This window comes from Callospermophilus lateralis, chromosome 5, assembly GCF_048772815.1.
Source record: "Callospermophilus lateralis isolate mCalLat2 chromosome 5, mCalLat2.hap1, whole genome shotgun sequence".
Lineage (NCBI taxonomy): Eukaryota > Metazoa > Chordata > Mammalia > Rodentia > Sciuridae > Callospermophilus > Callospermophilus lateralis.
The window spans coordinates 24,080,584-24,102,919 of record NC_135309.1 but is presented as its reverse complement, the minus strand read 5'-3'; the positions used below and the strand labels follow the sequence as shown (position 1 = coordinate 24,102,919).

The 22,336-nt window shown below is 33.7% G+C and overlaps 1 protein-coding gene across 1 annotated transcript in view; it reads left to right on the top strand.

The window, feature by feature from the left end:
• Positions 1–22,336, top strand: part of Gabra1 (gamma-aminobutyric acid type A receptor subunit alpha1) — a 50,204-nt gene that overhangs the window by 2,388 nt on the left and 25,480 nt on the right. The window contains exons 2-5 of the mRNA XM_076855700.2: positions 1,019–1,131; positions 14,419–14,486; positions 19,450–19,670; positions 22,120–22,202. Of these exons, the coding sequence (XP_076711815.1) occupies positions 1,019–1,131; positions 14,419–14,486; positions 19,450–19,670; positions 22,120–22,202 (485 nt within the window). The remainder of the gene's footprint in view (positions 1–1,018; positions 1,132–14,418; positions 14,487–19,449; positions 19,671–22,119; positions 22,203–22,336) is intronic.

Below are 22,336 nucleotides of genomic sequence, written 5' to 3'. Positions count from 1 at the left end.
TTCAAGGAGCATAGACAGTAATGCAGTTGATAAAAGAAACAGTATATGAATTGTGGTCAAGACGTGGTTGAAAATCAAAGACTGATAATGAGATGAGATACAACCTACATCCTCAAACAGTACGATTAAAGTAGAAATAATTATTTCTATACAAAAACATGGAGATAAAGTTTTGCTTAAAAGTTGAACAAAGCTGGGTTCTAGAATGAGCTTTGCTTACAAATTGCTGTCTTCTTAAACACTAAAGCTATGCCACACTTTATAAACCATAAATTAAGACTATTGAACTTTCTCTTTTTCAAGGACTCTTTCATGTCTAAGGTCAGCAATGACAAAAATTCAATTAGGTAACTGATCAGATACTTTTTTTTAAATTGGAGCATAAATCTTAAGATGAATGAAATTTTAAACATTAGTTAAAATATAATTAATGTAAGCATATTTTTATCTTCGTCTCATCTAAATATCTGAAAAGAACATGAAAAAAATCAAAACAGATCCTTAGGATCTGGAAGAAAAAATGATAGGTAAAACTTAGGGTTTTGCTACATGTTAAATTAAAAACAAAACCATTTTTATAAATATCTTTTACTGCCTTGCTCTCTTGCTCCCTTTCTCACGCACACACACATTTTAATTTGAGAAGTTTCCCAGTGTTTTTCTAACATGTGTGAATATTTTTGCTTGCTCAGAGAAGATACACATTACGACATAATATATATGCTGAGAATTCAGAAAGTAAGGAGGTAGTATTCATTTCCTCTCTTCTCCCTTCCATATTTAGAAAAAAAATTATCAGGGCTGGGAATGTAGCTCAGTGGTAGAGTGCTTGCCTAGTATGCATGAAGCATTTGGTTCAATCCCCAGTTCTGAAAAAAAAAAAAAAATTAGCAGGAGGAATTTTCAAAGATTCAATAGAAAGAAAAGTAGGAAAACCTAGGAAAATCTTAATCAGAAAGAAGTTCCAGGGGAAACGTGTATCTAACTGAGACACTGCTTATCTTTATGCTACTTCCAGCTTCGGACAGCCCTCACTGCAAGATGAACTTAAAGACAACACCACAGTCTTCACTAGGATTTTGGACCGACTCTTAGATGGCTATGACAATCGCCTGAGACCAGGCTTGGGAGGTGGGTTGTGTTACTGTATTTTTTTTTTTATTTTAAAGAATAATATGAAAATCTTTATGATGATAGCCTTGTTTTCCCTTTAAGTGTTAAAATAATGAGAATGGTACCATGTTGTTTAATGATTAATCCCATGTTAATAGATTGCTCAGTGTTAATTCAATTCCCTATGATAGTTGTGTCCACCTAACTTTATGAATCAAAAGATGCAAAGTTCTCATAATGATGTGAAAGAGATACTACATCTATTTGGCAAACACAATGTTTTCTTATAATTTGATCATACAGGGAAAGCAATGGGAAGGACACTGTCCTTTCCAGTTTAAAACCTACATCAACCTCACCTGTTTTTGCCAAGTCTGCATTGAATTCATACAGGATACACTGAATCTGTCATTTTAAACGTTTATATATATTGATCCACTATTCTATGCTAGATTACCATCACCTCTAGGATCAAAGGTGAATGAGATAAATGGTAGTGTATTTTTAACCATACATTTGAACTTACACCCTAATTTTCTGTAGTGATTTTTTTTTTTTTTTGAATATCAATTCATTAGTCATACTGAAGAATTTCTGCTAAGGAAAAAGTAAAACTTATTACTATACATAAATATGTATAACAATAAGAATTAATAGTTCCAAAAATTATACATCTATATGAATAAAATAATCAAACTATTATACTTGGTTAAACAAAAATTACTGAAACCAAGTCAGAATATTGATCTTAGAGTAAAACATGTAAAGCAAGAATATTAATTATCTCTTTTGAAGTCAAACAGGACAACAATATTAGAGTCTTTGATTCCCAGCTTTAGCTGATATGGCACCTTTTCCAAAGCACCTGTAGAGACTAATAGTAATATTTAAATAGTAACTAAATGGCAATAATAAGAAAGACACCTCTTCTGCAATTAGCAAAGATAAACAGTGAGTAAGAAGCTTAAGAGTCAAGCACTGATTTTACAACCAAATAGAGTGGCATGGATTTAGAATCATTTTAAAAATATTTTGTGTAGTGTAATCACAGAGATGTGCATCATGGGTCTATTTTCAAGCAGCTAAATGTCATTACTGTCTTAGAAGTTTAAGAGAAACTGCTTTTTAAATTCACAACTAAAATGTATGTCAAAGGTCTTACCAGGTGTCCATTCTTATCTATATCAAATGTTCATATTTAGGACATGCTATACAAATTTCATCAGACTTCTTCTTCCCTTAGTTTTCATTCAGTTGAAAAAAAAAAAAACATCTTAGGGGCTGGGGTTGTGGTTCAGTGGTAGAGTGCTCATCTCCCATGAGTAAGGCACTGGGTTCTATCCTCAGCACCACATAAAAATAAATAAAATAAAGGTATTGTGTCCATCTACAACTAAGAAAAATATTTTTTAAAAAATCCTAAAGTTGCTAGACTCAGGTGAAGGTGCCTGTAGTCTCATCTGATCTGATGGCTGAGGCAATAGGGTCCCTTGAGCCCAGTAATTTGAGGCCAGACTGTGGAATATAAGGAGACCCTGTCTTCATAAAGAAAAACAACTGGACCTGGGGTATCACAAAATGAGAGAGCATGATTGTGTACATATGTTGATATAATGTCTACGAATACATAACATCAGCATTGGCTCCAAGGAAATTTCTCTTGATGCAGAAAATATGAAGTAAATTATAAAGACTGCAGATAGAGGAGGTATATACAGAACTAAGGAAAGGGTTACTGATGTAAGTTTTTAAAAAGTAAGACTTATGAAAGTTCATAAAAATGTGTATATTCCTTCACTGAATCTCATTCCTGATGCATATCACTCCCTACAAAATGAGCAGAATTTTATAACATTTATAAAGACTTTCCTTTCATCCTACTTCAGGAAGTTCTGTTTAATATTTTAATGTGTGCACACGAATATCCTCTGAAAGATTTGTGTGTAGTTTTCAGTTTGTTGGACAATTTTTTGTTTATACAATCACCTTCTTCAGTGATCAGCTGCATAGTTGTATGATAGCTCTAAATATAAATAACAAGCCATGATTGTTAATATTCATTTAACTGTATGTGACTCTTTAATAACTGTATGCACTAATTCAGTATTCAAATATAGTCTGAGCAGGAACCATTTCGTTATATGTATACCTAGACCATGGAGAACCATGGATTTGTGGAGTTGTAAACCAGGCTAAGCATAGATTGAAAAGCTAATTTTCAGGACTTGCAACACTAGGAGATTTGCTTCCAGAAATGACTACATTAATTCATCTTTAACATTACTGTTTTGGAATATATTTCTAATTCCTTAGATTGCCATGCATTTCTGTCAATTTAAGTATGACATGGATTCTGATAAATTTCTGTTGCAAAAAGAATCTCCTTCCTTTTACTTTTTGACATGAGTCATTGGCTTTCAGATGAAAAAAAAACCCCAAAATATTATATACTTGAATAATTATCATTAGTTACTAAGAGGGTAAAAGATTCCCTTCAGTTGATTCATGATCACAGCTAGGACAACCTCATCTTGCCGTCTGCCTTCTTTATTATGACAAAAGTCTGATTTTTATAAAAATAACAAAACTCTTCAAAAAGCATGGATATTTTGTTCTGAAAATCCTCAGAAAATATGATAACCCTAGACTCCAGAATATTATAAGAAATTATTGTTGTATGTGCAAATTCATCATGACTCGATTTCTAGAAACACACTGCATCAGAAGTGTAGCATTGCTCCTTAGGGATGTACACTGTGGGTACAAACCAGGACCTAAGTACGTAACGGGGTGGATTCAGATAATAGAAATCAGCTGGCAGATATTGCAACAGTATTGGAAAAGGCTATTTTTTTTTCAGTGTCAAGAGACAGCCTATGAAGGAGAAAATAGAAGGATAACATAAAAAGAGATATCCTGGAAAGTTTTTTTTTTTTATTTTTGTTTTAGTTGTAGATGGACACAGTACCTTCACTTTATTTATTTTAACATGGTGCTGAGGATCGAACTCAGTGCCTCACGTGTGCGAGGCAAGTGCTCTACCACGGCTCCACAACCCCAGTGCAGGATTTCTTTTCTTTCTTTTCTTTTTTCTTTCTTTCTCTTTTTTTTAAGGTGGGAGAGTTAAAACAGATTAGATTATGTGGAATTTTAAATTTTTAATATACTAGGAAAATCTAAAGAGAAAACTCAACCAGGTTTATATTTTAAGCACAAAGTAAATGAAGAAAATTTTAAATAAACTCTAATTAAAATCATCAGTAGCCAGAAAACACCAATTGGGATTGTGGATCATTGATTAATTCACTCTCATTTATTATATTCTTCTTTGGTGACAAGATATGAAGGGCTGCTTTCTTTTTGCAACGAGGAGCTGAAAACTGTTTTTGAAAAATCTTGTCTAAAACAAGGTCAGCTTGTAGAAGAATGAGATAGCTGAGTAGAAGTCAGAAAAATGGGAAGATGAAAAAGTAAAAGTTCAGGAAAAAAGGAGAGAAACCAAAAGTTAGAAGTAAGGAGTCTGAATAAGGCAAATTGAGAGGGGTTGAGGTCTTGGAGAGAAACAGATGAAACCATAAAGCAGAGGAATCCATCCCGTTAGGACAGATAGACAGGAGGGCAAAGACTTCTCTTTTTACTTTCAATCATGACCAAACCAAAATTTCTCTGAGTGAACTCATTGTCCCAAGTTTCCTCCTATTACTTGTGATTATAATAAATAGAGGAAGCCTGTATATGCTCTAGCTTCATGAAAAATTAAATAATACTTCTGCTGAACTGCACACATCTAGGTGAATTTATTTCACTTTCATATGGGTTCCTCCCACACTTTGGGAATAGGAAAAGGTAATCATAAACACACCCAAAGCTTAATCCTGAAGAAACACTGCAGGTCGTCGAGGACAAATAAGACCATTCCAATGACGTCCTTTCCTTTTTCTTTAACCTTCTGTATGTACCAGCTATAGTTGAAGATGTGCCAGAATCCTGGGTGAGCCAGGGTGAGTTCTGTCATCGTCCAGGTCATGTCACAAAGCTAAGAGTTCCCCTTCCTCCTGTGCATGAGCTCAGTCTCCCTCATCTAGCTCTCAAAAGACATGTTCTTCTATAACCAAATTCATTTCACTTCTCTAAAAACAAATTAGGAAAAAAAATCATCCAGTTTTAGGTGGAACACAAATAGGATGGACTTGTAGGGATTGCAGAAGAACTTTCCCCAGACTCCATCCCTGTTTATGGTAGTTCCTGGAAAAACTGTCATTTACTGCTAAATTCAATTTTAAATTTGATTTTAGTAAATGATGTATAGAACAATGGATGCCTTTCAAAGTTGTTATCATCAAACCATGTTGATGATGAAGATGGTCAGGGAAAGAGAGATGAATGTGTAACAGACCCAGAGGGATGGGTGGCCAAGTGGATAAGGAAGTGGATAGGATTGGAAGTAGAGAATGGAACTCACCCTACTGTACACTTCGTGATATTTACAGTTTTCTTTTTGTGTGTGTGCTGTAAGTGTTATAGATTTGACTGTTTTGATTGTTTTTGTTTTAGATTTTGCTTAAGCAAATCTAAACAAATAATTGGGAGAAGGCTCTAGAGCAATTGAAATCTAAGCAGTTAATTGAAAGTGTAAGAAGAACATTTGCAGCTGAAATTTCCTCTCAAAGCATTTTAGAACTAAAATATTATTTAAAAAAAATAATCTATGCCTCCAAACAGATATTCTCTTTATAATTTACCTTATCTTGGATTATTTATACTCTAATAAAACCTTTTGTCCTAATCTTTAGCCCAATTATTGGAAGAAACCTCCATTTTAAACCACAAGGTCCCGCAACTCCTAAAATGAGTCAAAGCAGTTGAAAATTCTCTGCAGCTGGCAAATGCCTTTTTTTCTTTTTAGGTAATTAGTCTTGACCTTGGGTTGTGTTTCTTTATTTTAAAAAAGGTTAAAAAAAATGGAAAGTTGAGAGTGCTGAAAGATTAACTTTTGAGAATTTTTTTAATCTTTATGTTTATTTTTTGCAAATTTGTAAAACTTGGGTCACTAGAGAATTGGGAAAGAAATACAGCTTTATACTTTTTAAAACTGAAATTTAGTCTACTTCCAGTTTATAAAATGTCATTAAAACATTTTTAATTATTATTTTGCATCCCATATGATATTGAGATCAGAAGGAAGAATCATATTCATTTTTTAAAATTTTTTTAGTCATTTATGGACCTGTATTTAATTTATTTATTTGTATGTGGTGCTGAGAATTGAACCCAGGGCCTCACACGTGCCAGGCAAACACTCTACCACTGAGCCACAATCTCAGCACCTCATATTCATGTTTAACTAAGCTTAAAACATGCATTTTCTGCTTATATTAAAAAGCCAGAATTTCAAAAATAGATAGGACAAGGATATTTCTGTCATACTATGTTACTGTTAAATAAAATAAAAGAATTCCACTTATAATATCTGTAAAAATAAGATATAGACATTTTTGGGTTATCCAATCCCTTTTTCTTGTTGTTATTATAGTTGTTGTTGTTGTTGTTGTTGTTGTTATTATTATTATTATTATTATTATTATCATTATTATTATTATACCAGAAAATAGCCTTCAGTATTCTGTTTTAAAATTCAACTCACAAGCATCCTTCTTTTTGAAACTACTGTATTTTAATGTAGGTTGTAGAGCAGCTTCTCAGACTTTGGCAAATTCAACCCATTTTCACAAAAATACTATATCAAAACATTTTATAATTCAGTTGAGTTTCACAGAAAAGACAACTACCAAAAACCCAAGAAGAACTGTTAAAATGAACAGAAAGCACCTTTTTAACCTTCCCTGGCCAAGCTCTCTAGCCAGTTCATGAATCTAGCTTGTGCAATATATCCAACTTAGATACCCAAAGGAATGTTCTAGCTTGTGTATGAAACTTTCTACTCTCACCATTTCTGTTGTGTATAAAGCAGCTTCCAAGAATTTCTTGAGATAAAATAAATCCATTGAGACTACATTCAAGTTTAAAGGCCAGTCTCAATAAATGGCTATAGTTTCTATTCTCCTGCATCTATTCTAGACCTTTTAATAGTTTCTATTTCCCATCTTGATTCTAGTACCAACATGGGATCTTTAAAATAGTTTTTTTTTTTTTATATATACTATTGACTTTTTTTTTTTCTGGCATAATCTAAAATCTGTATTTGGAAAACTCTGCGTGGTACCTAAGACAAGAATGTCATTGCTAAACATCACAGACTGTTATTTGTGGGAAAATTTAACAGAAAACAAAGACCTAAAGTGATAGAATATTCCTCCAAGATTTTTATATTTTAATTCTCATATCACTAAAATACTATATCAGAAAGCATAATGCTTTAAAACTATAATAACTTGTACAATTTAGGTCAAGGTTGATATAGACCCAAAGAAATCCATCAAGGTTAAGTTTAGCCCTTTCCCAGTAGAAACTGTTCATGTTGTAATGTAAGGAGGGAAGGCAGAAATTTCTCAGTGAAAATGGGATAAATGCCTATGATAAAATTGACCTTTCTTCCTTGAGATGCTTATATCATCTGTGTTCTTAGAATTCAAAAACACAAAAGGCAGGATTGATGAGGCATCTTGAAGCTTCACTATCTGTCTCATATCCCAACTTAGCAGCTGAGTATTAGAGCCAAAATTAAGTAGCTCTATATATCAATCAGGGAATAGATGCCCATATTCTAGGGCATTAAGAGAATAAAAACAAAGAACAGGGAGCAAAAAACATTGCTCCAGGCAGGTTGGCCAGGTGCTAGAACATTGCCCAATCCATTGAAGTATACATTGATGTTTATGTGGGAGTCCAGGGTACTTTCACTTTCCAAACAAGAACATTTTAAAGTAGGACTTTGAGATAAATTTTATTATGATTATTAACATTAGTCCATTTGGCCTCCATGTGGTGTCTGTCTCTATGGATTAATAGAGTAGCTTAAAGGAGACAATAGATCTTCCTAAGTCATGGGTCCCTGGAACCTGGTCTAGTGAATATTACTCTTTGAGTTCCTTAATTAATAGCATTTCCAGTGAAAACATTTCCAGTGAAAACATTCCAGTGCCACATTAAACAAATTGTGGTGATAGGTATTGTTAACATATATCAACTACAATTCTTTCCTCTTTGTTTTCCATTTCACTTCTTTTATTACAGTCTTACCATCCATTATCCACATAGCTTCCTCTGTCTTTCTAAAATGCAAGTAACATCATGTTACTTCAGTAGCCAAAGGCTTCCTGCAGCATTAGAATAAAGGTCAGTGGCTTTCTGAAATACGCAAGACTCTTCAAATGTGGTCCCACTTGTCTCAAGAGCATCATTGTGTACCATAATCATTTGCATCACCGCTGCAGATATAGCCCACCTTCTCTTTCTTAAACATGACACATTTATTCTGACGTAAGATCCTTTGTTTTGATTTATCTTCCTTGATGCCATTCCTAGATCTGCCCGTGAATGACTTTTCCTCATCTTTTAGATCTCAGTTCAAGGACATTCTTTCAGAATACTTTAAAATTATCTGAATTTAATTAGAATAATTTGTGTTTATATGTCTATGCACACCTATATTTAAAATTATACCTATTTGTATCCACCTACCTACCTACCTACCCAATCTATGGAAAAATATGTTTTCCCTAAGAAACGCCCTGAGGTATGCTAGAGAAGGAGCATATTTTTTTTGTTGCATTTTTTAATGTTTTTATTTGTATGTTATAGTTATACATAATTGTAGGGTTTGTTTTGACATAATAATAGATTCATGGAATATGATTTGCTCCATTCCAGTCTTTTTTTTCTTTTTGTGCTTTATAAATATACATAAAGGTGGACTTCACTGAAATGTTTTGGTTTTATGACCCTAAATTCAAGTTACACACCTTATACTTCTTTTCTTTTTTTCTTTTTTTATTGGTTGTTCAAAACATTACAAAGCTCTTGACATATCATAATTCATACATTAGATTCAAGTGGGTTATGAACTACCATTTTTACCCCAAATACAGATTGCAGAATCACATCGGTTACACATCCACAATTTTACATAATGCCCTATTAGTAACTGTTGTATTCTGCTACCTTTCCTATCCTCTACTATCCCCCCTCCCCTCCCCTCCCATCTTCTCTCTCTACCCCATCTACTGTAATTCATTTCTCTCCTTGTTTATTTTCCCATTTCCCTCACAACCTCTTATATGTAATTTTGTATAGCAATGAGGGTCATACTCACCTTCGTTCATTATTATATCACTGTGACTTAGCATTGTGCCTAGCTGGGACCCAGAAAATGCTAAATAAACATTCATTGACTAAATTAACACACCCACCAAATGCTTCTCAAAGTGTTTTTGGCATTGCAATTTTATTCAATCTTCACACCAAAACTATGTATTCAACTGTGTAGGTATTTCGATATTGAAAGAATGAGAAAATAGATTCGGAGAGATTACAGGATTGTACCTAAAAATCATGCAGCTTGTTATCAAGGGAAATCAGAGTTAAAACCTGAGCACTTAGAGTCTTAATCCAATGTGCTTACTACTTACTTTAATATACTGCTTTTCTCATTTATACCTCTGATACTAATCATCTTTCTGAATTATCACTTCAAAACATCTGTTATTTCAATACTTATCATCAGGATATCAACATTGTAGGAAATTCCTAGTAAAAACAGTTCTGCTGTCTAGCAGTTAGAATATATAATATAGCACTTGAGCATGTTTATGCATATGCTTGTATGTATCTGTACATAAGAAATATAGCATTGAATGGGTGTGGTTGTTTAAGGACTGAATATGATTGATTTATCATCAGACACTTTACACCTTTATTATTTTGAACTATTTCCAACGATTTTAATAGCACTCATCATTATCATAATTTCATGATCCTATTTTGTATAACTCTTTTCCATATTTTCCCCTTGACAACATGAACCTATGTGTACATTTATACTTATCTGTCATCTTTCATTTATGCTGGACATGGAAAGATTAGCATAAAGAAAATATCATTGAAAAAATTATTTGATAAGTTCTTTGTTTTTATTTTACTTGATATTAATTTCTAAAGAGTTTTCTGGTCACATAAGGAGTTCAGTCACATATAGATTTGGCTATGTCTATAATTATTTTACCTAATTTTCATTTGACTTTCCTGACTCATGTTGTACGCTCTTAAATAGAATACATAGAAGCACAAAAACATGTTGACTTTTCCCCATGTGATCTACAGAAAGGTCTTGAGTACCTTCCAGATATATCTAACAATACTTTAGAGTCTGGTGCTAAGTCAAACAATTCTTGGTATTAAGAAAACATGATTTAGATTCGAATGTTCGTTAAGAGATGGAGATAATGATAGGTGTTAGATAATAGATATTCTGTGGGAATCTTCTTGAAGGTAGCTCTTGGAGAGCAGTAAATTTTCCCAGCCCTCGAGAAAAGGAAGATTCCTCAAAAATTTCTGTACATCTCAACTATAGCATATAGTATGAGAATATTCTCCTGTTAGAACTGGTCCTGGGCCTAACAAGGTCTTAATTTGAAACCACCATTTCTTTACCAAGAAGGGAAGCTACCCATGCCGCTGCTATTTACAATTTTGCTGAAATTCATTCATAATACTCTCTTGAACATTTGCACTTGGGATTGTAAACCTCCTGTCTTAAAGCAGGCTGACCTCACAAAGCACTCAGGGAATTCCTGGTGCATTACAGGGAAAGATTTACTTTGGCTGGAACCTATCCCTTGTCAATGAAATTCTATTGATCTGAGAGAGAATGTGGTTTGAGGAAAATCATGAAGTATAGATTTGAATAAAAAGTGAATTTATTTATTTATTATTTACTTATTTATCCAGGGATTTTTTCCCCCCACATCTTTCTTTGTTTTCTAAACTTACACTATGACTTTTTTGTTTGTTTTGTTTTTTACCAAAACCATGATGTATTTTTACCAAAACCATATTGTCCTCCAATTTAAAGCTTTGGTAACATTTTAGACTAGCATTCCCTAGTAACTTGGGGAAACAGATAAAACAAAACTGACTATATTTTCTTAAAACATAATTTCTTAGAAACATTAAGATGTTAATGTTGAATCCTCCACAGGAAATAGGCAATAAGCAGAGTTTTCCTCTTATGGAAACTTGTTCCAGTGGGCATTCACTGTAACAGCTGATCAAAAAAATCAAAGAAAATTGTTTGGGTATGTAACAAGGGAAGTACATTAGAAGGGAGAACGAGGAAAGTGGTTGCTCTCTTCCTATAGTTATCCTGGCCCTGCAGGAACAGGGAGGCATGCAGAGCCTTGTTTCACTCTGTTTTTACCTCTCTTCTGCTCTCCCTCACCCCTCCCATTTAGTCTTTGACTGGTCACTGCAGTCCCTCACAGACATCCTTAAGTTCTCTGACATGGACTGTTTCTTAATGTTTGGAAAAGAAAGAGAAAAACATACAGAATAAGAATGCATCTGTGATTAAAGTCCTTGGTGACAAGGTCATTTCAGAGACTTGTGATATAGGGGCTCTGGGTCAGAGTCTTTGCCTTGGAGTATTGTAAAGGTGTATTTTGGAATGTCTCAGATGCAAGTGGCTGGTATGAAATAAGATGAAGTATCTGAAGGCAGAGTATGGTAAATAAGTTTAGGGCCAAGAATAGATAAAAGATGAAAAAAAAGAATTAAAAGTGAAGTTATTGTCATTTATGTAAATTGCTTTCCATTTATGCCTAATCTCTGTATGGCATAGTAACAATTATGCATGGCAATAAATGTTTCTAAACTTAACCATGTTCCATGTCCTGTTTGGTTCAATAATCTTTATAAATAGGCTTTTAATTTGCTGCTTTTGTAGCGTGGTCATCTACTAACAATCTAAAAACAATAGAGGGAAAATGACCCATACATTTGTTAAATGGACACTTCACTTCTTTAGGGCACTTTTTCATGCAAAATAATACAAAATAGTTGCTCTGAAACACCTGGTGGGCCAATTTTTTAAAACTAGCTATCCCAAGGTATTTCTTTATAATGTAGAACTGTGCTTTCCCACACTCAAGAAATAGAATGATGAAGTTTTCCAAGAGAGATGCCTCAGGCAACCACGCATGTATAAGTTTGAAGATGGGATCAATAGGTATTTTTTTTAAATGAGCATGCATCTCAAATAAAAAAATAAAATGAAAAGAATGGACAAATTTTGATTACACCCATGTTACTAAGTTTCATAGGATATTTACTATTAATCTTACATTTCATAATCAGGAAAAAACAAAAACTAAGCCTTGGAAGCAAAGTGAGGTTGAGTCAACTAATTATAAAAATAGTAAAACAGGAACATTTGATCATATCAAGGTCAGGGGATAATTTTGATATTCATTATCCCCTTGCTCTCTTTCAGAAGTATTTAATTTCAGGAAGTTGATCTATGAATAATGAGAAAAAAACTTATTTCCAATAAGGGGCAGATTTGGTACAAAATAATTTAGCATAAAAATATGCCCACATCATTATTTCTTGTCATGTTTTTGTTCTTTTTCATACCCATAAATGTGTATCTTATTATATCAAAGAAAATTCTAGTGATGGCTCTTTTGCTTGATCTACAAATGAAAATGCTGAAAGATAAAAGGGAAAAAATGAGTTTATTTAATATGATATATTCTAGCTTTTATGAGTAGGTGGCATAGATTTTCTTATTTTTTTTAATTGAAAAGTATTTCTGATATTCTAATACAATGTGAGCTCTTGATGAAGTCTTAAGAAATAAAGATGTTTTAACTAGGTAAATGTGTTAGTCTAGTAAAAAAAAAAAAAATGTGGAGAGCGAGAGTGTAATATTGAAAGAGGCATCCATACTGAGAAAGAGGTATCTATTGGGGAAATGCTTGAGGGCACCAGAGCAAGGACCTTACTGAGGACAGAGGGTGAGAGAACTGAGACTCACTGTGACAACTGTGCCTCTCAATTCATGCTCAGTTACTGCGGCATGTTGATGTTAAGGTTGGAAGTGAGTTCTAAATAGACAACTCTACTTTCTTTGTCACAAGCTATGTCTTTGAATTGTTTAAAGGGTAAATCCCAGATAATTTCTGTGTCAAGAGGCTTATTTAAACATTTTGGAGTCAGTGAAAGTTTTTGCAGAAAACAACAACAACAACAACAACAAAACATTAGATTCGTTATTAAAGGGATTATCTCCAACTCCAAATAAGTTTGATCAATTGAGATATGCATAATGTGTAGCATATGACATGACCTCTTTGCAAGGAATTTATGCTAAAAGTCTTAACTTTTCACAAGTGAGTTGAAGCAGACAGGCTATCTTTTAATTTTCAAGGGAATTTATTTTTGCACTTAAAGGATAATGTTTTTAATGTTCTATGCCAGAGATACAAAGATACTGACAAATGAGCTGCTTAAGACAGTAGACTGTTATTTCTCAGAGCTAAGGTGAAAATTACAGAGTCATATTTCTAATTCTCACCCCTCAACAAATTGTTTCTTTTTATGCAAGCAACATTTTTTTTTCAATTTCTTGATAAGTGACTGTATTTCTTTGGAAGTGTTTGTGTTGAGTTTGTCAGAGAACTACAATAAATATGTTTTATTGGTTGATATATATGCCATCAGAGGCCCATATAATAAAATTACATTGAACATGAAATAGAATGATTTAAATAATTTTTTCTATGCCATAATATGTTCTACTTATCCTCAAAATTGAAAATATTTACATAGGTTGTCATATTTTTCCCAGGGAGGAATTCAGATAATTTGGTTAAGATTTAGTGCAAGAAAGCAATCATTTATAAAACATTCTCTTGAGATCTTAAAGAGTTAATAAAGCTTGCCATAACATAGTATATACTTCCCAAGAGTAGCCTACATACCTGCAGGATCTGTCTAGCTGGGTAAAAATATTTAAACTTATGGCATACTCCTATGCTAATGGAATAAGAAGTGGTTTAGTATCATTTAGGCACCTTTGTCCATTCCTGAAGAATTCATTAGGAAGCAGCTGAGTTCTCCATAAAGTCTGCTTCCCAATGTGGCATATTTAGACTCTATTCTCCATTGAAAATATTAACTGTGAAATTTCATGTGTAAGCAGTAAATTATCAGGACTACACAGTGGACCAATTTTAGAAATAGCTAATCAAAGCCAATAAATTTCCCATTTGGGTGTGAGTATGTGGTGGTGAGATCTAATAAGAGCTGTTGATAGACACTCACTGGCCCAATTTCCTGCTTCATCAGAGCGTGTAACTGAAGTGAAGACTGACATCTTCGTCACCAGTTTCGGACCCGTTTCAGACCACGATATGGTAAGTGACACAGCATCTTCGGTATATTTTAAATTTAAGTTTTGAAAAAATGAATTGAATAAGTACTTATGGAGCAAGTTGAAAAGCTTGAATATTTCTTTTTGTCTCTGTGTATATGATATCTAATATTGTGTGTATTTGTATATGTATATATTCTATATAACCATTTTCTTCCCAGATCAGTGCTATTTACATGGTTCTTAACCACATTTGTCTTCCTTTTCCTCCATCCCTGGGATGACTACTTTGTCTGGATTTGTGTTCTGGGAGTCATGTGCAAGTTCTCTTTCACTGAGGTGCCATGTAGATTCTAGGATACTGTGCTTTTCAGGTAGCTAGTTATGTTTACAGAATAACCATTGCTGTTGTGATTTCTGAATTAATTTTGGCTCTAAAGAGGAAATGCATATAAAAGTTGAGTGAATATTTGACCACAACTAGGCAGAGAAATAGTTAAAATAAAATACACTAGTGTTTACTGTTAGGCTTCATTGCAAAAAAGATTCACCAAATTATTACCAAAAGTGCAAATCAAATGAATATTTACCTGTCCTTTTTCTTCTCCATTCAAATAAATTAACGTGAATTCCTAGCCCATCTGATCAGAGGTGCTAAGTCAGTAGAGCATTGCAGATGTTATATAATATTCTGAATTCACAACAGCCAAGCTTCTATATAAGGAAAGCATCATAGAGGACAGGAAGATACACCATTATGAATATTTCAAAGACATAGTAACAGGAATTATTTTTTTTAAATGCCTCTTGGTTGGTGTTTAGTGTAAAAGTCTTTTGATTTCAAAGTAGCTCAGAGTGAGTCAGGATAAAAGTTACAGAATTATTCAGGTCATACTCAAACCTTTTCTAGCTGTCTTCCACATAATCCACAAATGATTTTGTCATACCTCCTCACCTGTTAACAATTTTCTTCCTATGAGGCAATCAATCTTGGAGGCTGGTAGGGCCAGTTCTAGGATTCAGACTGGCAGAATTCAAATCTCACCACCAGCAGTAGCATGTCCTTGGGCAAATTGCTTACACATCTAAGGAATCTCTCAAATGAGATTTTTTTTTCATCTTAGAATAAATGCATACAATAGGATTTTTGATACAACATCAGCCTTATGGTTATTTTGAACATTTTATATACAACCTTTGGTCAAACATCAAATAGGAATAACACTTTCAAAGCCAGGTTCCTGCCTACTGCTTAAAACTTGTGAATCAGACTACATTTAATTTCTGCTTTCAAAGGAAAAAATTGGCCATAGGTTTGCCACTGATTGACTAAGTGACTAGTGGAAATTGTACCTGATCACTTTGCTTTAGGAGATCAGTTTTTTAAACCATGTTATGAAAGAATAGTGCATAAAAAAAAACAGTATGATTTAGAGGCAATCAAAATTAGAAGGCAGAATGACAAAGCTATTTTTCAAAACAGGGAAAGCTTTGTAGGACTTAAAATGAAAACTAATGAAATACCTAATGAATAACAGTAACCACAACAGCATTTACAATCATAGAATGCTCACAATACATTAGGCACTATGCAAAAGCTTTACAAATCATGTTTAATCTAATTCTCATTGCAAACATTTTATCTAAAAATTAATCATATTCACATTTTCTAGAGAAGGAAAGTGACCCATTAGCTAACTGTAGCAACTAGATTCCAGCCTATCTACCCCTACGGGAGTCGTGGTTCCCAAGGCATCTGACTTCATCTGGAATAGAAAACAAAATTAGGACAACTCCTTAACTTTATTTTAAAAACCATTAATTGGCCATCAAGCAACACATTCCCAGGACACTAGGTTGTGACAGAAATATCCAGGCAGCACAATCATGGAGCCTTGTTTTTCGTAGTGCTTAAAATGTATTAACTCAAAGCACACACAGATGGTAATAAAGGGTACAAGCGATAACACTTCAATACAATATTTATTTAGGAACATAGCGGATGTTTTGTCCCAGATCTTCAGAATAAGGCTCATGTTCACCAGAGACCTACTTTACTGAATGGAGTAACTCAGAGTTTTCACTTGTGTGTGCTGGAACCCAAAAACTTGAAAAAAAAAAAATCCAGTAGACTTTGCTATGTGTTCAGACTCTTTTCCACGAGTTCCTTCATTTGCATGCTGCTCTATTTTGGCATGATCATGATCATCACCTACCTTCTCATTTTCTTTAGGATCCCTGATCTATAAAATATATATATATATATATATATATATATATATATATATATATATATATATATATATATATATATAAAATTCCAAGCTACATAGAAATCTAATAAAATTTTGTGTTGATAAAATAATGAGACAAATAATAATTTCTAATGTATACCATGAGCTTCCTGTATTCTAGAAATTCTATTCACATGTAGTGACTCACTTCTTACAATTGACAACTTAAATTTTCCTACTTTCCTAGGTTAGAACATGGGGACGTGGGGTACAAAATTCCTGGAGATAGGTTAGCCAGCAGGTTTAAAATTTATATTTATAATATCTAATTTTATAAATCTTTACCACTCCCCCTTCTTATTCCAAGTTCTGAGTAGGGGGGTTTGTCCGTCTTGGTCAAGATACCCAATCTTGAGCTAATGAATTCTGGCGATTGGAACAAGGTTTTGCTATATAAATAGCTACTAGGAGCCACCTACTGCTGCCATGGTAATCATGCAAGGGTAGTTCTTAGAAAATGGGAGGCTAAATATTTACACTCTTGATTAGGCCGGAGCTGATCACCATCAACTGCTTTGATTTCAGTTTTCGATTCTACTTGTAATACAGTGGAAAATGGAAATCAACCTTAGGCAGTTAGTGTTGCGTTGTGTGCATTTGTGACTAGTATAGTTTTTGAAGACAGCCTATGTGAAATGAAATGTCTGCCACTAGCACAGGTAATCAAGCAAAGCTGGCTGTAAACATGATAAACATAAAAACATTAGGCCTTGGGCAAATTTTGATATAATTTTCTTTTCTTTTCTTTTTGAGGGGGGCGGTCATTGCATTTGGGATATACCTTGAGTAAATTTGCTTAGAAATTCATTTTAAGTTTATTTAATACTTAGTATTTAATTTATTAAAAATCTCATTCGACCCAGCAAACAAGTGAACCAAATGTTAAAGTTCATGGTAATGTGTTCAGCTTAGACATTCCTGGAACTTTCATTTACAAGTGGTCATTCCCTCTGTTATTGACAAGCCTTAAGAAGTTCAATCAGATAGATGGCGCTTATGTAGCAGGTTGTGATAAAATAAATATCCTTATCTATTATATTACTATTTCATATGCTTGTCTGCTGTCCAGAAAGAAGAACCTGCTGGACTCAGACTAGAGATTCAGTCTCCTTATTTCCAGGACAACACTGCTTCCCTGTATCACTTCCTGGTATAATTCAGTCTCTTCCCCATTTTTCTCCATGGAAAATTACCATTGTATGCCCATCCTACTCTTCCATGAGTTTCTCTGACAGTACTGAGCCTAAATCATTTTCCCTCTGCTGAATTTAGCAATGCTTAACCAGTGTTTAGAGTAAATCCTATCTCGTATCACAATGACATTCACCTGACACTTCGAGATACAGAAAAACCTTAGCAGCAAACAAGGTAACTTGTCTTGCCCACATCAACAGAACAGCATCATGTTATGGGTCTTTTTTTGTGTGTCAGTCAACAATTAGCATTGCTTTTGTTGCATTACAAACTATCCACCAATAATTGTGGGTTTCTTGATCAGCAAGGACTCAGCAATATCAAAAACGTGCCAGAAGGAGGAACTTCCATTCAGGTTTTGCCCAGTCTTGCTTAAATCCTGGGAAAGAGACAGGTGGTTAAATTTGTACACAAAATGCCTAAAGACACACATTATTTATCTTGTACATCCTAAAGATGATATGTGTAAGATTTGCAAAACAGCTGCTTGCAGATGCGTCAGGGCTTAGAGGATTAGGAAAATGTAGCATGGTGTTTTCAAGTTAGTCCTTCTTCCGGTTTTGAGCATGGGAAGATTAATGGAGAATGTGGTGATCTTTATTTCCAACCATTGAGTTCCAAATTTAGTGCCAGTGTAGCAAGACCTGCAAGGAAGATGAATATTACCCTTTTCAATTTTAGGAGCTGGTAAGTCAAATTGCTTGTTTTCAGATTAGCAGATGTTTGTCTCTGGGTATGGCCCTAAGAAATGCTGTGTTTATTCAAATAAATAGATTCCCTGGCTGTGAATGATGATAAGTCTCACACATTTTTCATGTGACTTAGACACACATACTATCACAAACATACACTTACAAGCCTGCACATACTCTGTATTCTTTTTCCCCTTTTTTGGGAAGTGGAAATGGATTCCTTATTTTTCATAATCTTCTTCATTGTGTAGGACAATAGAAAAACTGAAAGCCTATATACAGAGAATTGGAAGTCTCTAATATATTATCTGTGAAAATAAAATGTTTACCTAGCCAAACAGAAGATGGGATCTTTACACCTAAATTAGACCTGTGATTGACAGGTTTGGGTGTGACATTTTAAGAGACCATGGGAGATTTTCCAAAAGACTATACTTTGTCTATGTGGCTGCAAATTTTTAATTTAAATATTTTCCTACACATGATATTCTCTAGCATTAGATTGTGTTTTAACAGTCTTATGTTTTATTTCTTTCAGTGGTTGGCATAGTGCGGCAGAGTTCACTTCCTTTTGTGTATCTCAGGAGAGAATTGGAAAATTTTCCTATCACAAAGAAATCTATCATATATTATAGGTATTTAAAAAAATATTTTACACCAACCAGTGATTCACCTGACACTAACATGTACATACTACCACAGTTTACTAAAACATCATCTAGCTCACATTTGTCTTCTAAAGTTAGAAGAATTATGCATTGTTTGTCAGATATTTGCATTGCAAATCACAGCACAGTAAACTCTGCCATTTTTCGAAATTACCTAGGAATATACAATAGATGTGTTTTTCCGTCAAAGCTGGAAGGACGAGAGATTAAAGTTTAAAGGACCCATGACAGTTCTCCGGTTAAACAACCTAATGGCAAGTAAGATCTGGACTCCAGATACCTTTTTTCACAACGGAAAGAAGTCTGTGGCCCATAACATGACAATGCCCAACAAACTACTGCGGATCACAGAGGACGGCACCTTACTGTACACCATGAGGTGAGCCCAGTGGCACTTTAGCCTTGAACTTTCTGCGCTTCCCTTCCAACTGCAGGCGACCCTCAAGCTGAGGTGCCACAGTGGGACGCTGATTTTCCAGTTTTTCAACCTTGAAAATTACTCTTCTCTGAAATCTTAGTCTACTGGAATATTGGGGAAGCATGAATATGTTAAAAATGATTATATAAAATGAGAAAAAATGTTTGTAGTATGTATTAGATAATACAATACAGAACAATGTATCCCTCTGATCTTCTCTAATTCTATATGAGGAACTGACTTCCTTTCCTCACTAAAACTTCGTGAAGTTCAACTGTTCAGCAAGGTCTAAATTAAATTTCTAAAAGTGATCTAATGGTGTAGATTGGAAAAATCTTTCTACTCAGAAGAACAAAAAATAAGAATTCTTAAAGGAAAATATAAATTTATATGAAAATACATACTTGAAATAGTACATGCATTTTCAAGTGGTATTGATAGATATTCTTAATTTTGTTTAAGCTGAAGACTATACATATATAATATATATTATATAGTATATATATATATTTTTTTCTGGTATATAAATATTTCTCCCTTTTCAAGATGATTACAAAATTCAGCATCTAGAATGTGCTCTATGTTTAAGGTTGAATGAAGGAAGCACAAATCAAAAGAAGTTTTCATTATTTTAAAGAAACATCTTAAAGAAATATTTCAAATAAAAACATGAGGTGTTTAAGAATATTCCCTATTTATGGAAAATTTTGAATTGTCCGGGTCTCATTCTTGGAAGCAGCCATATTTCATTTCCAGATGACTTGCTAGAATGATGTTTTCATAGACCTACCTGACCAACATCTAGTTATTCTTTTGGTATAAAAAAGTAATAGAGGCAAAATTCTCAATTTAGCGGGTAGTATTCAGCATGGGAATAGAGTGATATTTTGCCCTTGGAGAAAACTGCTTCCAGGATACCTATCTTTTCAAATACACACATCCAAATGGAAAAGAAAAACTGCTTCAAAAACCAGTTAGATATTGGACCCAACTATTAAAGTGTAATACAACTTCAGAATGAAAAACAAAACAAACAAAAAACAAAACAAAACAAAAAACACCAAAAGCTAAATATATGTGAAATTTGATATGTTGTCCCTTGGTGACAAAGACAAGTGACAATAAAACAAACGAACGAGCAAACAAAACATACATTTGCTTTGGAACCTAATTCCAGTGTTCATTCCTCCCAGCAGATGATTTTCTGGGCAAGGATTTGCACGTACTGACTAGTTTATGATATTGGTTTTCTGATGAATGTTAAGTTCTTCATCAATAACCAGCATGTTACTACCATCTCCTAAATTTCTCACCACCTTTGCTAACAAGTTACTGCTTGAGCAGTTTGATTTAAGAATGCAATTTAGTCATTAACCTATACATTTCATATTTGCTGTAATCAGTGTTATACTCACTTAATAATTTCACTGGCTATAAAGACATCCCACCACATTTTTTAGTGACTTAATAATATGGGTTATAAAAACGTGCCAAAATCATATAAAGAAAATGAATATAAATTCCTTCATTATTCTACAAATGGAGAGAAAATGTATTTCAGTGAATTTCTTTCCTTGACATCCTTTTTTTTATTTTTTTAAACATGACTAGAAATCAGTTCCCCAGAACATCCCAGAGATTACAGAGAAGCACAGCTGAGACCTGGCTCCAACTAGGCCATAGGTTTGAAAATAAAACTAAACAGTTGGAATATAATGATGTCATGTAGAAATTCTCAAGAAAACTTTAATCTCAGCCTCACAAAACCTGAAGACACATCCTCCTTCCCCTATTCCTGCTTTGGTTGATGCATTTGATGATACTTAGGGAAGGAGACAGAGCTTCATTTAGGACAGGAGGATTTTACTTTTCTTCCTTGATCTTGATGTCTACTTCCCAGCACAGGATGAATTAGTATTTATGAATGTATTTTTTAAGTTTTATTTTATTTTTTGTTGACACACAATAGTTACATATTTTAGGGGGTTCATTGTGATGTTTCAATACACATACTCATTATGTAATCATCAAATGATGGTAAATAGCATACCTCAATATATATATATATATGCTTATATTTACTTTAATTCTCCAAAATTTTGCTCTAGCCAGGTGGATTAGTGGATGATATTTATCAGGAGAACTTGGGCAATGCTTGCCCATTGCATAAAACCAAACATTGCCTATTTTCTCAAAGCAAATACAAAATGAATAGAATTCTGTCATTGTTGTAAATGATTATTTTTAGATGTTAGATTATGAACAAATTAGCATGCTCTATAGTTTATGCCTGTCTCTCCTGTTTTATTCACATCTCTGCTACTGTTAATAGCATCTCACTCAGATTGTTGGCGAGAGTTTAACCTACAGAGCTTTTGTTTGTGTCCTGTTCTTTCCCTTAATTAATAAGGCTGACGGTGAGAGCCGAGTGCCCGATGCATTTGGAGGACTTTCCCATGGATGCCCACGCCTGCCCGCTAAAATTTGGAAGCTGTGAGTAAATTTACTTCTCAGTTTCTTTACTCTTTTCTTTTTTTGCTTTTTTATTTGTTTATCTGTTTTAATTAGTTATACATGACAGTAGAATGCACTTATATACTTTGATGTATCATACATAGATGGGATAT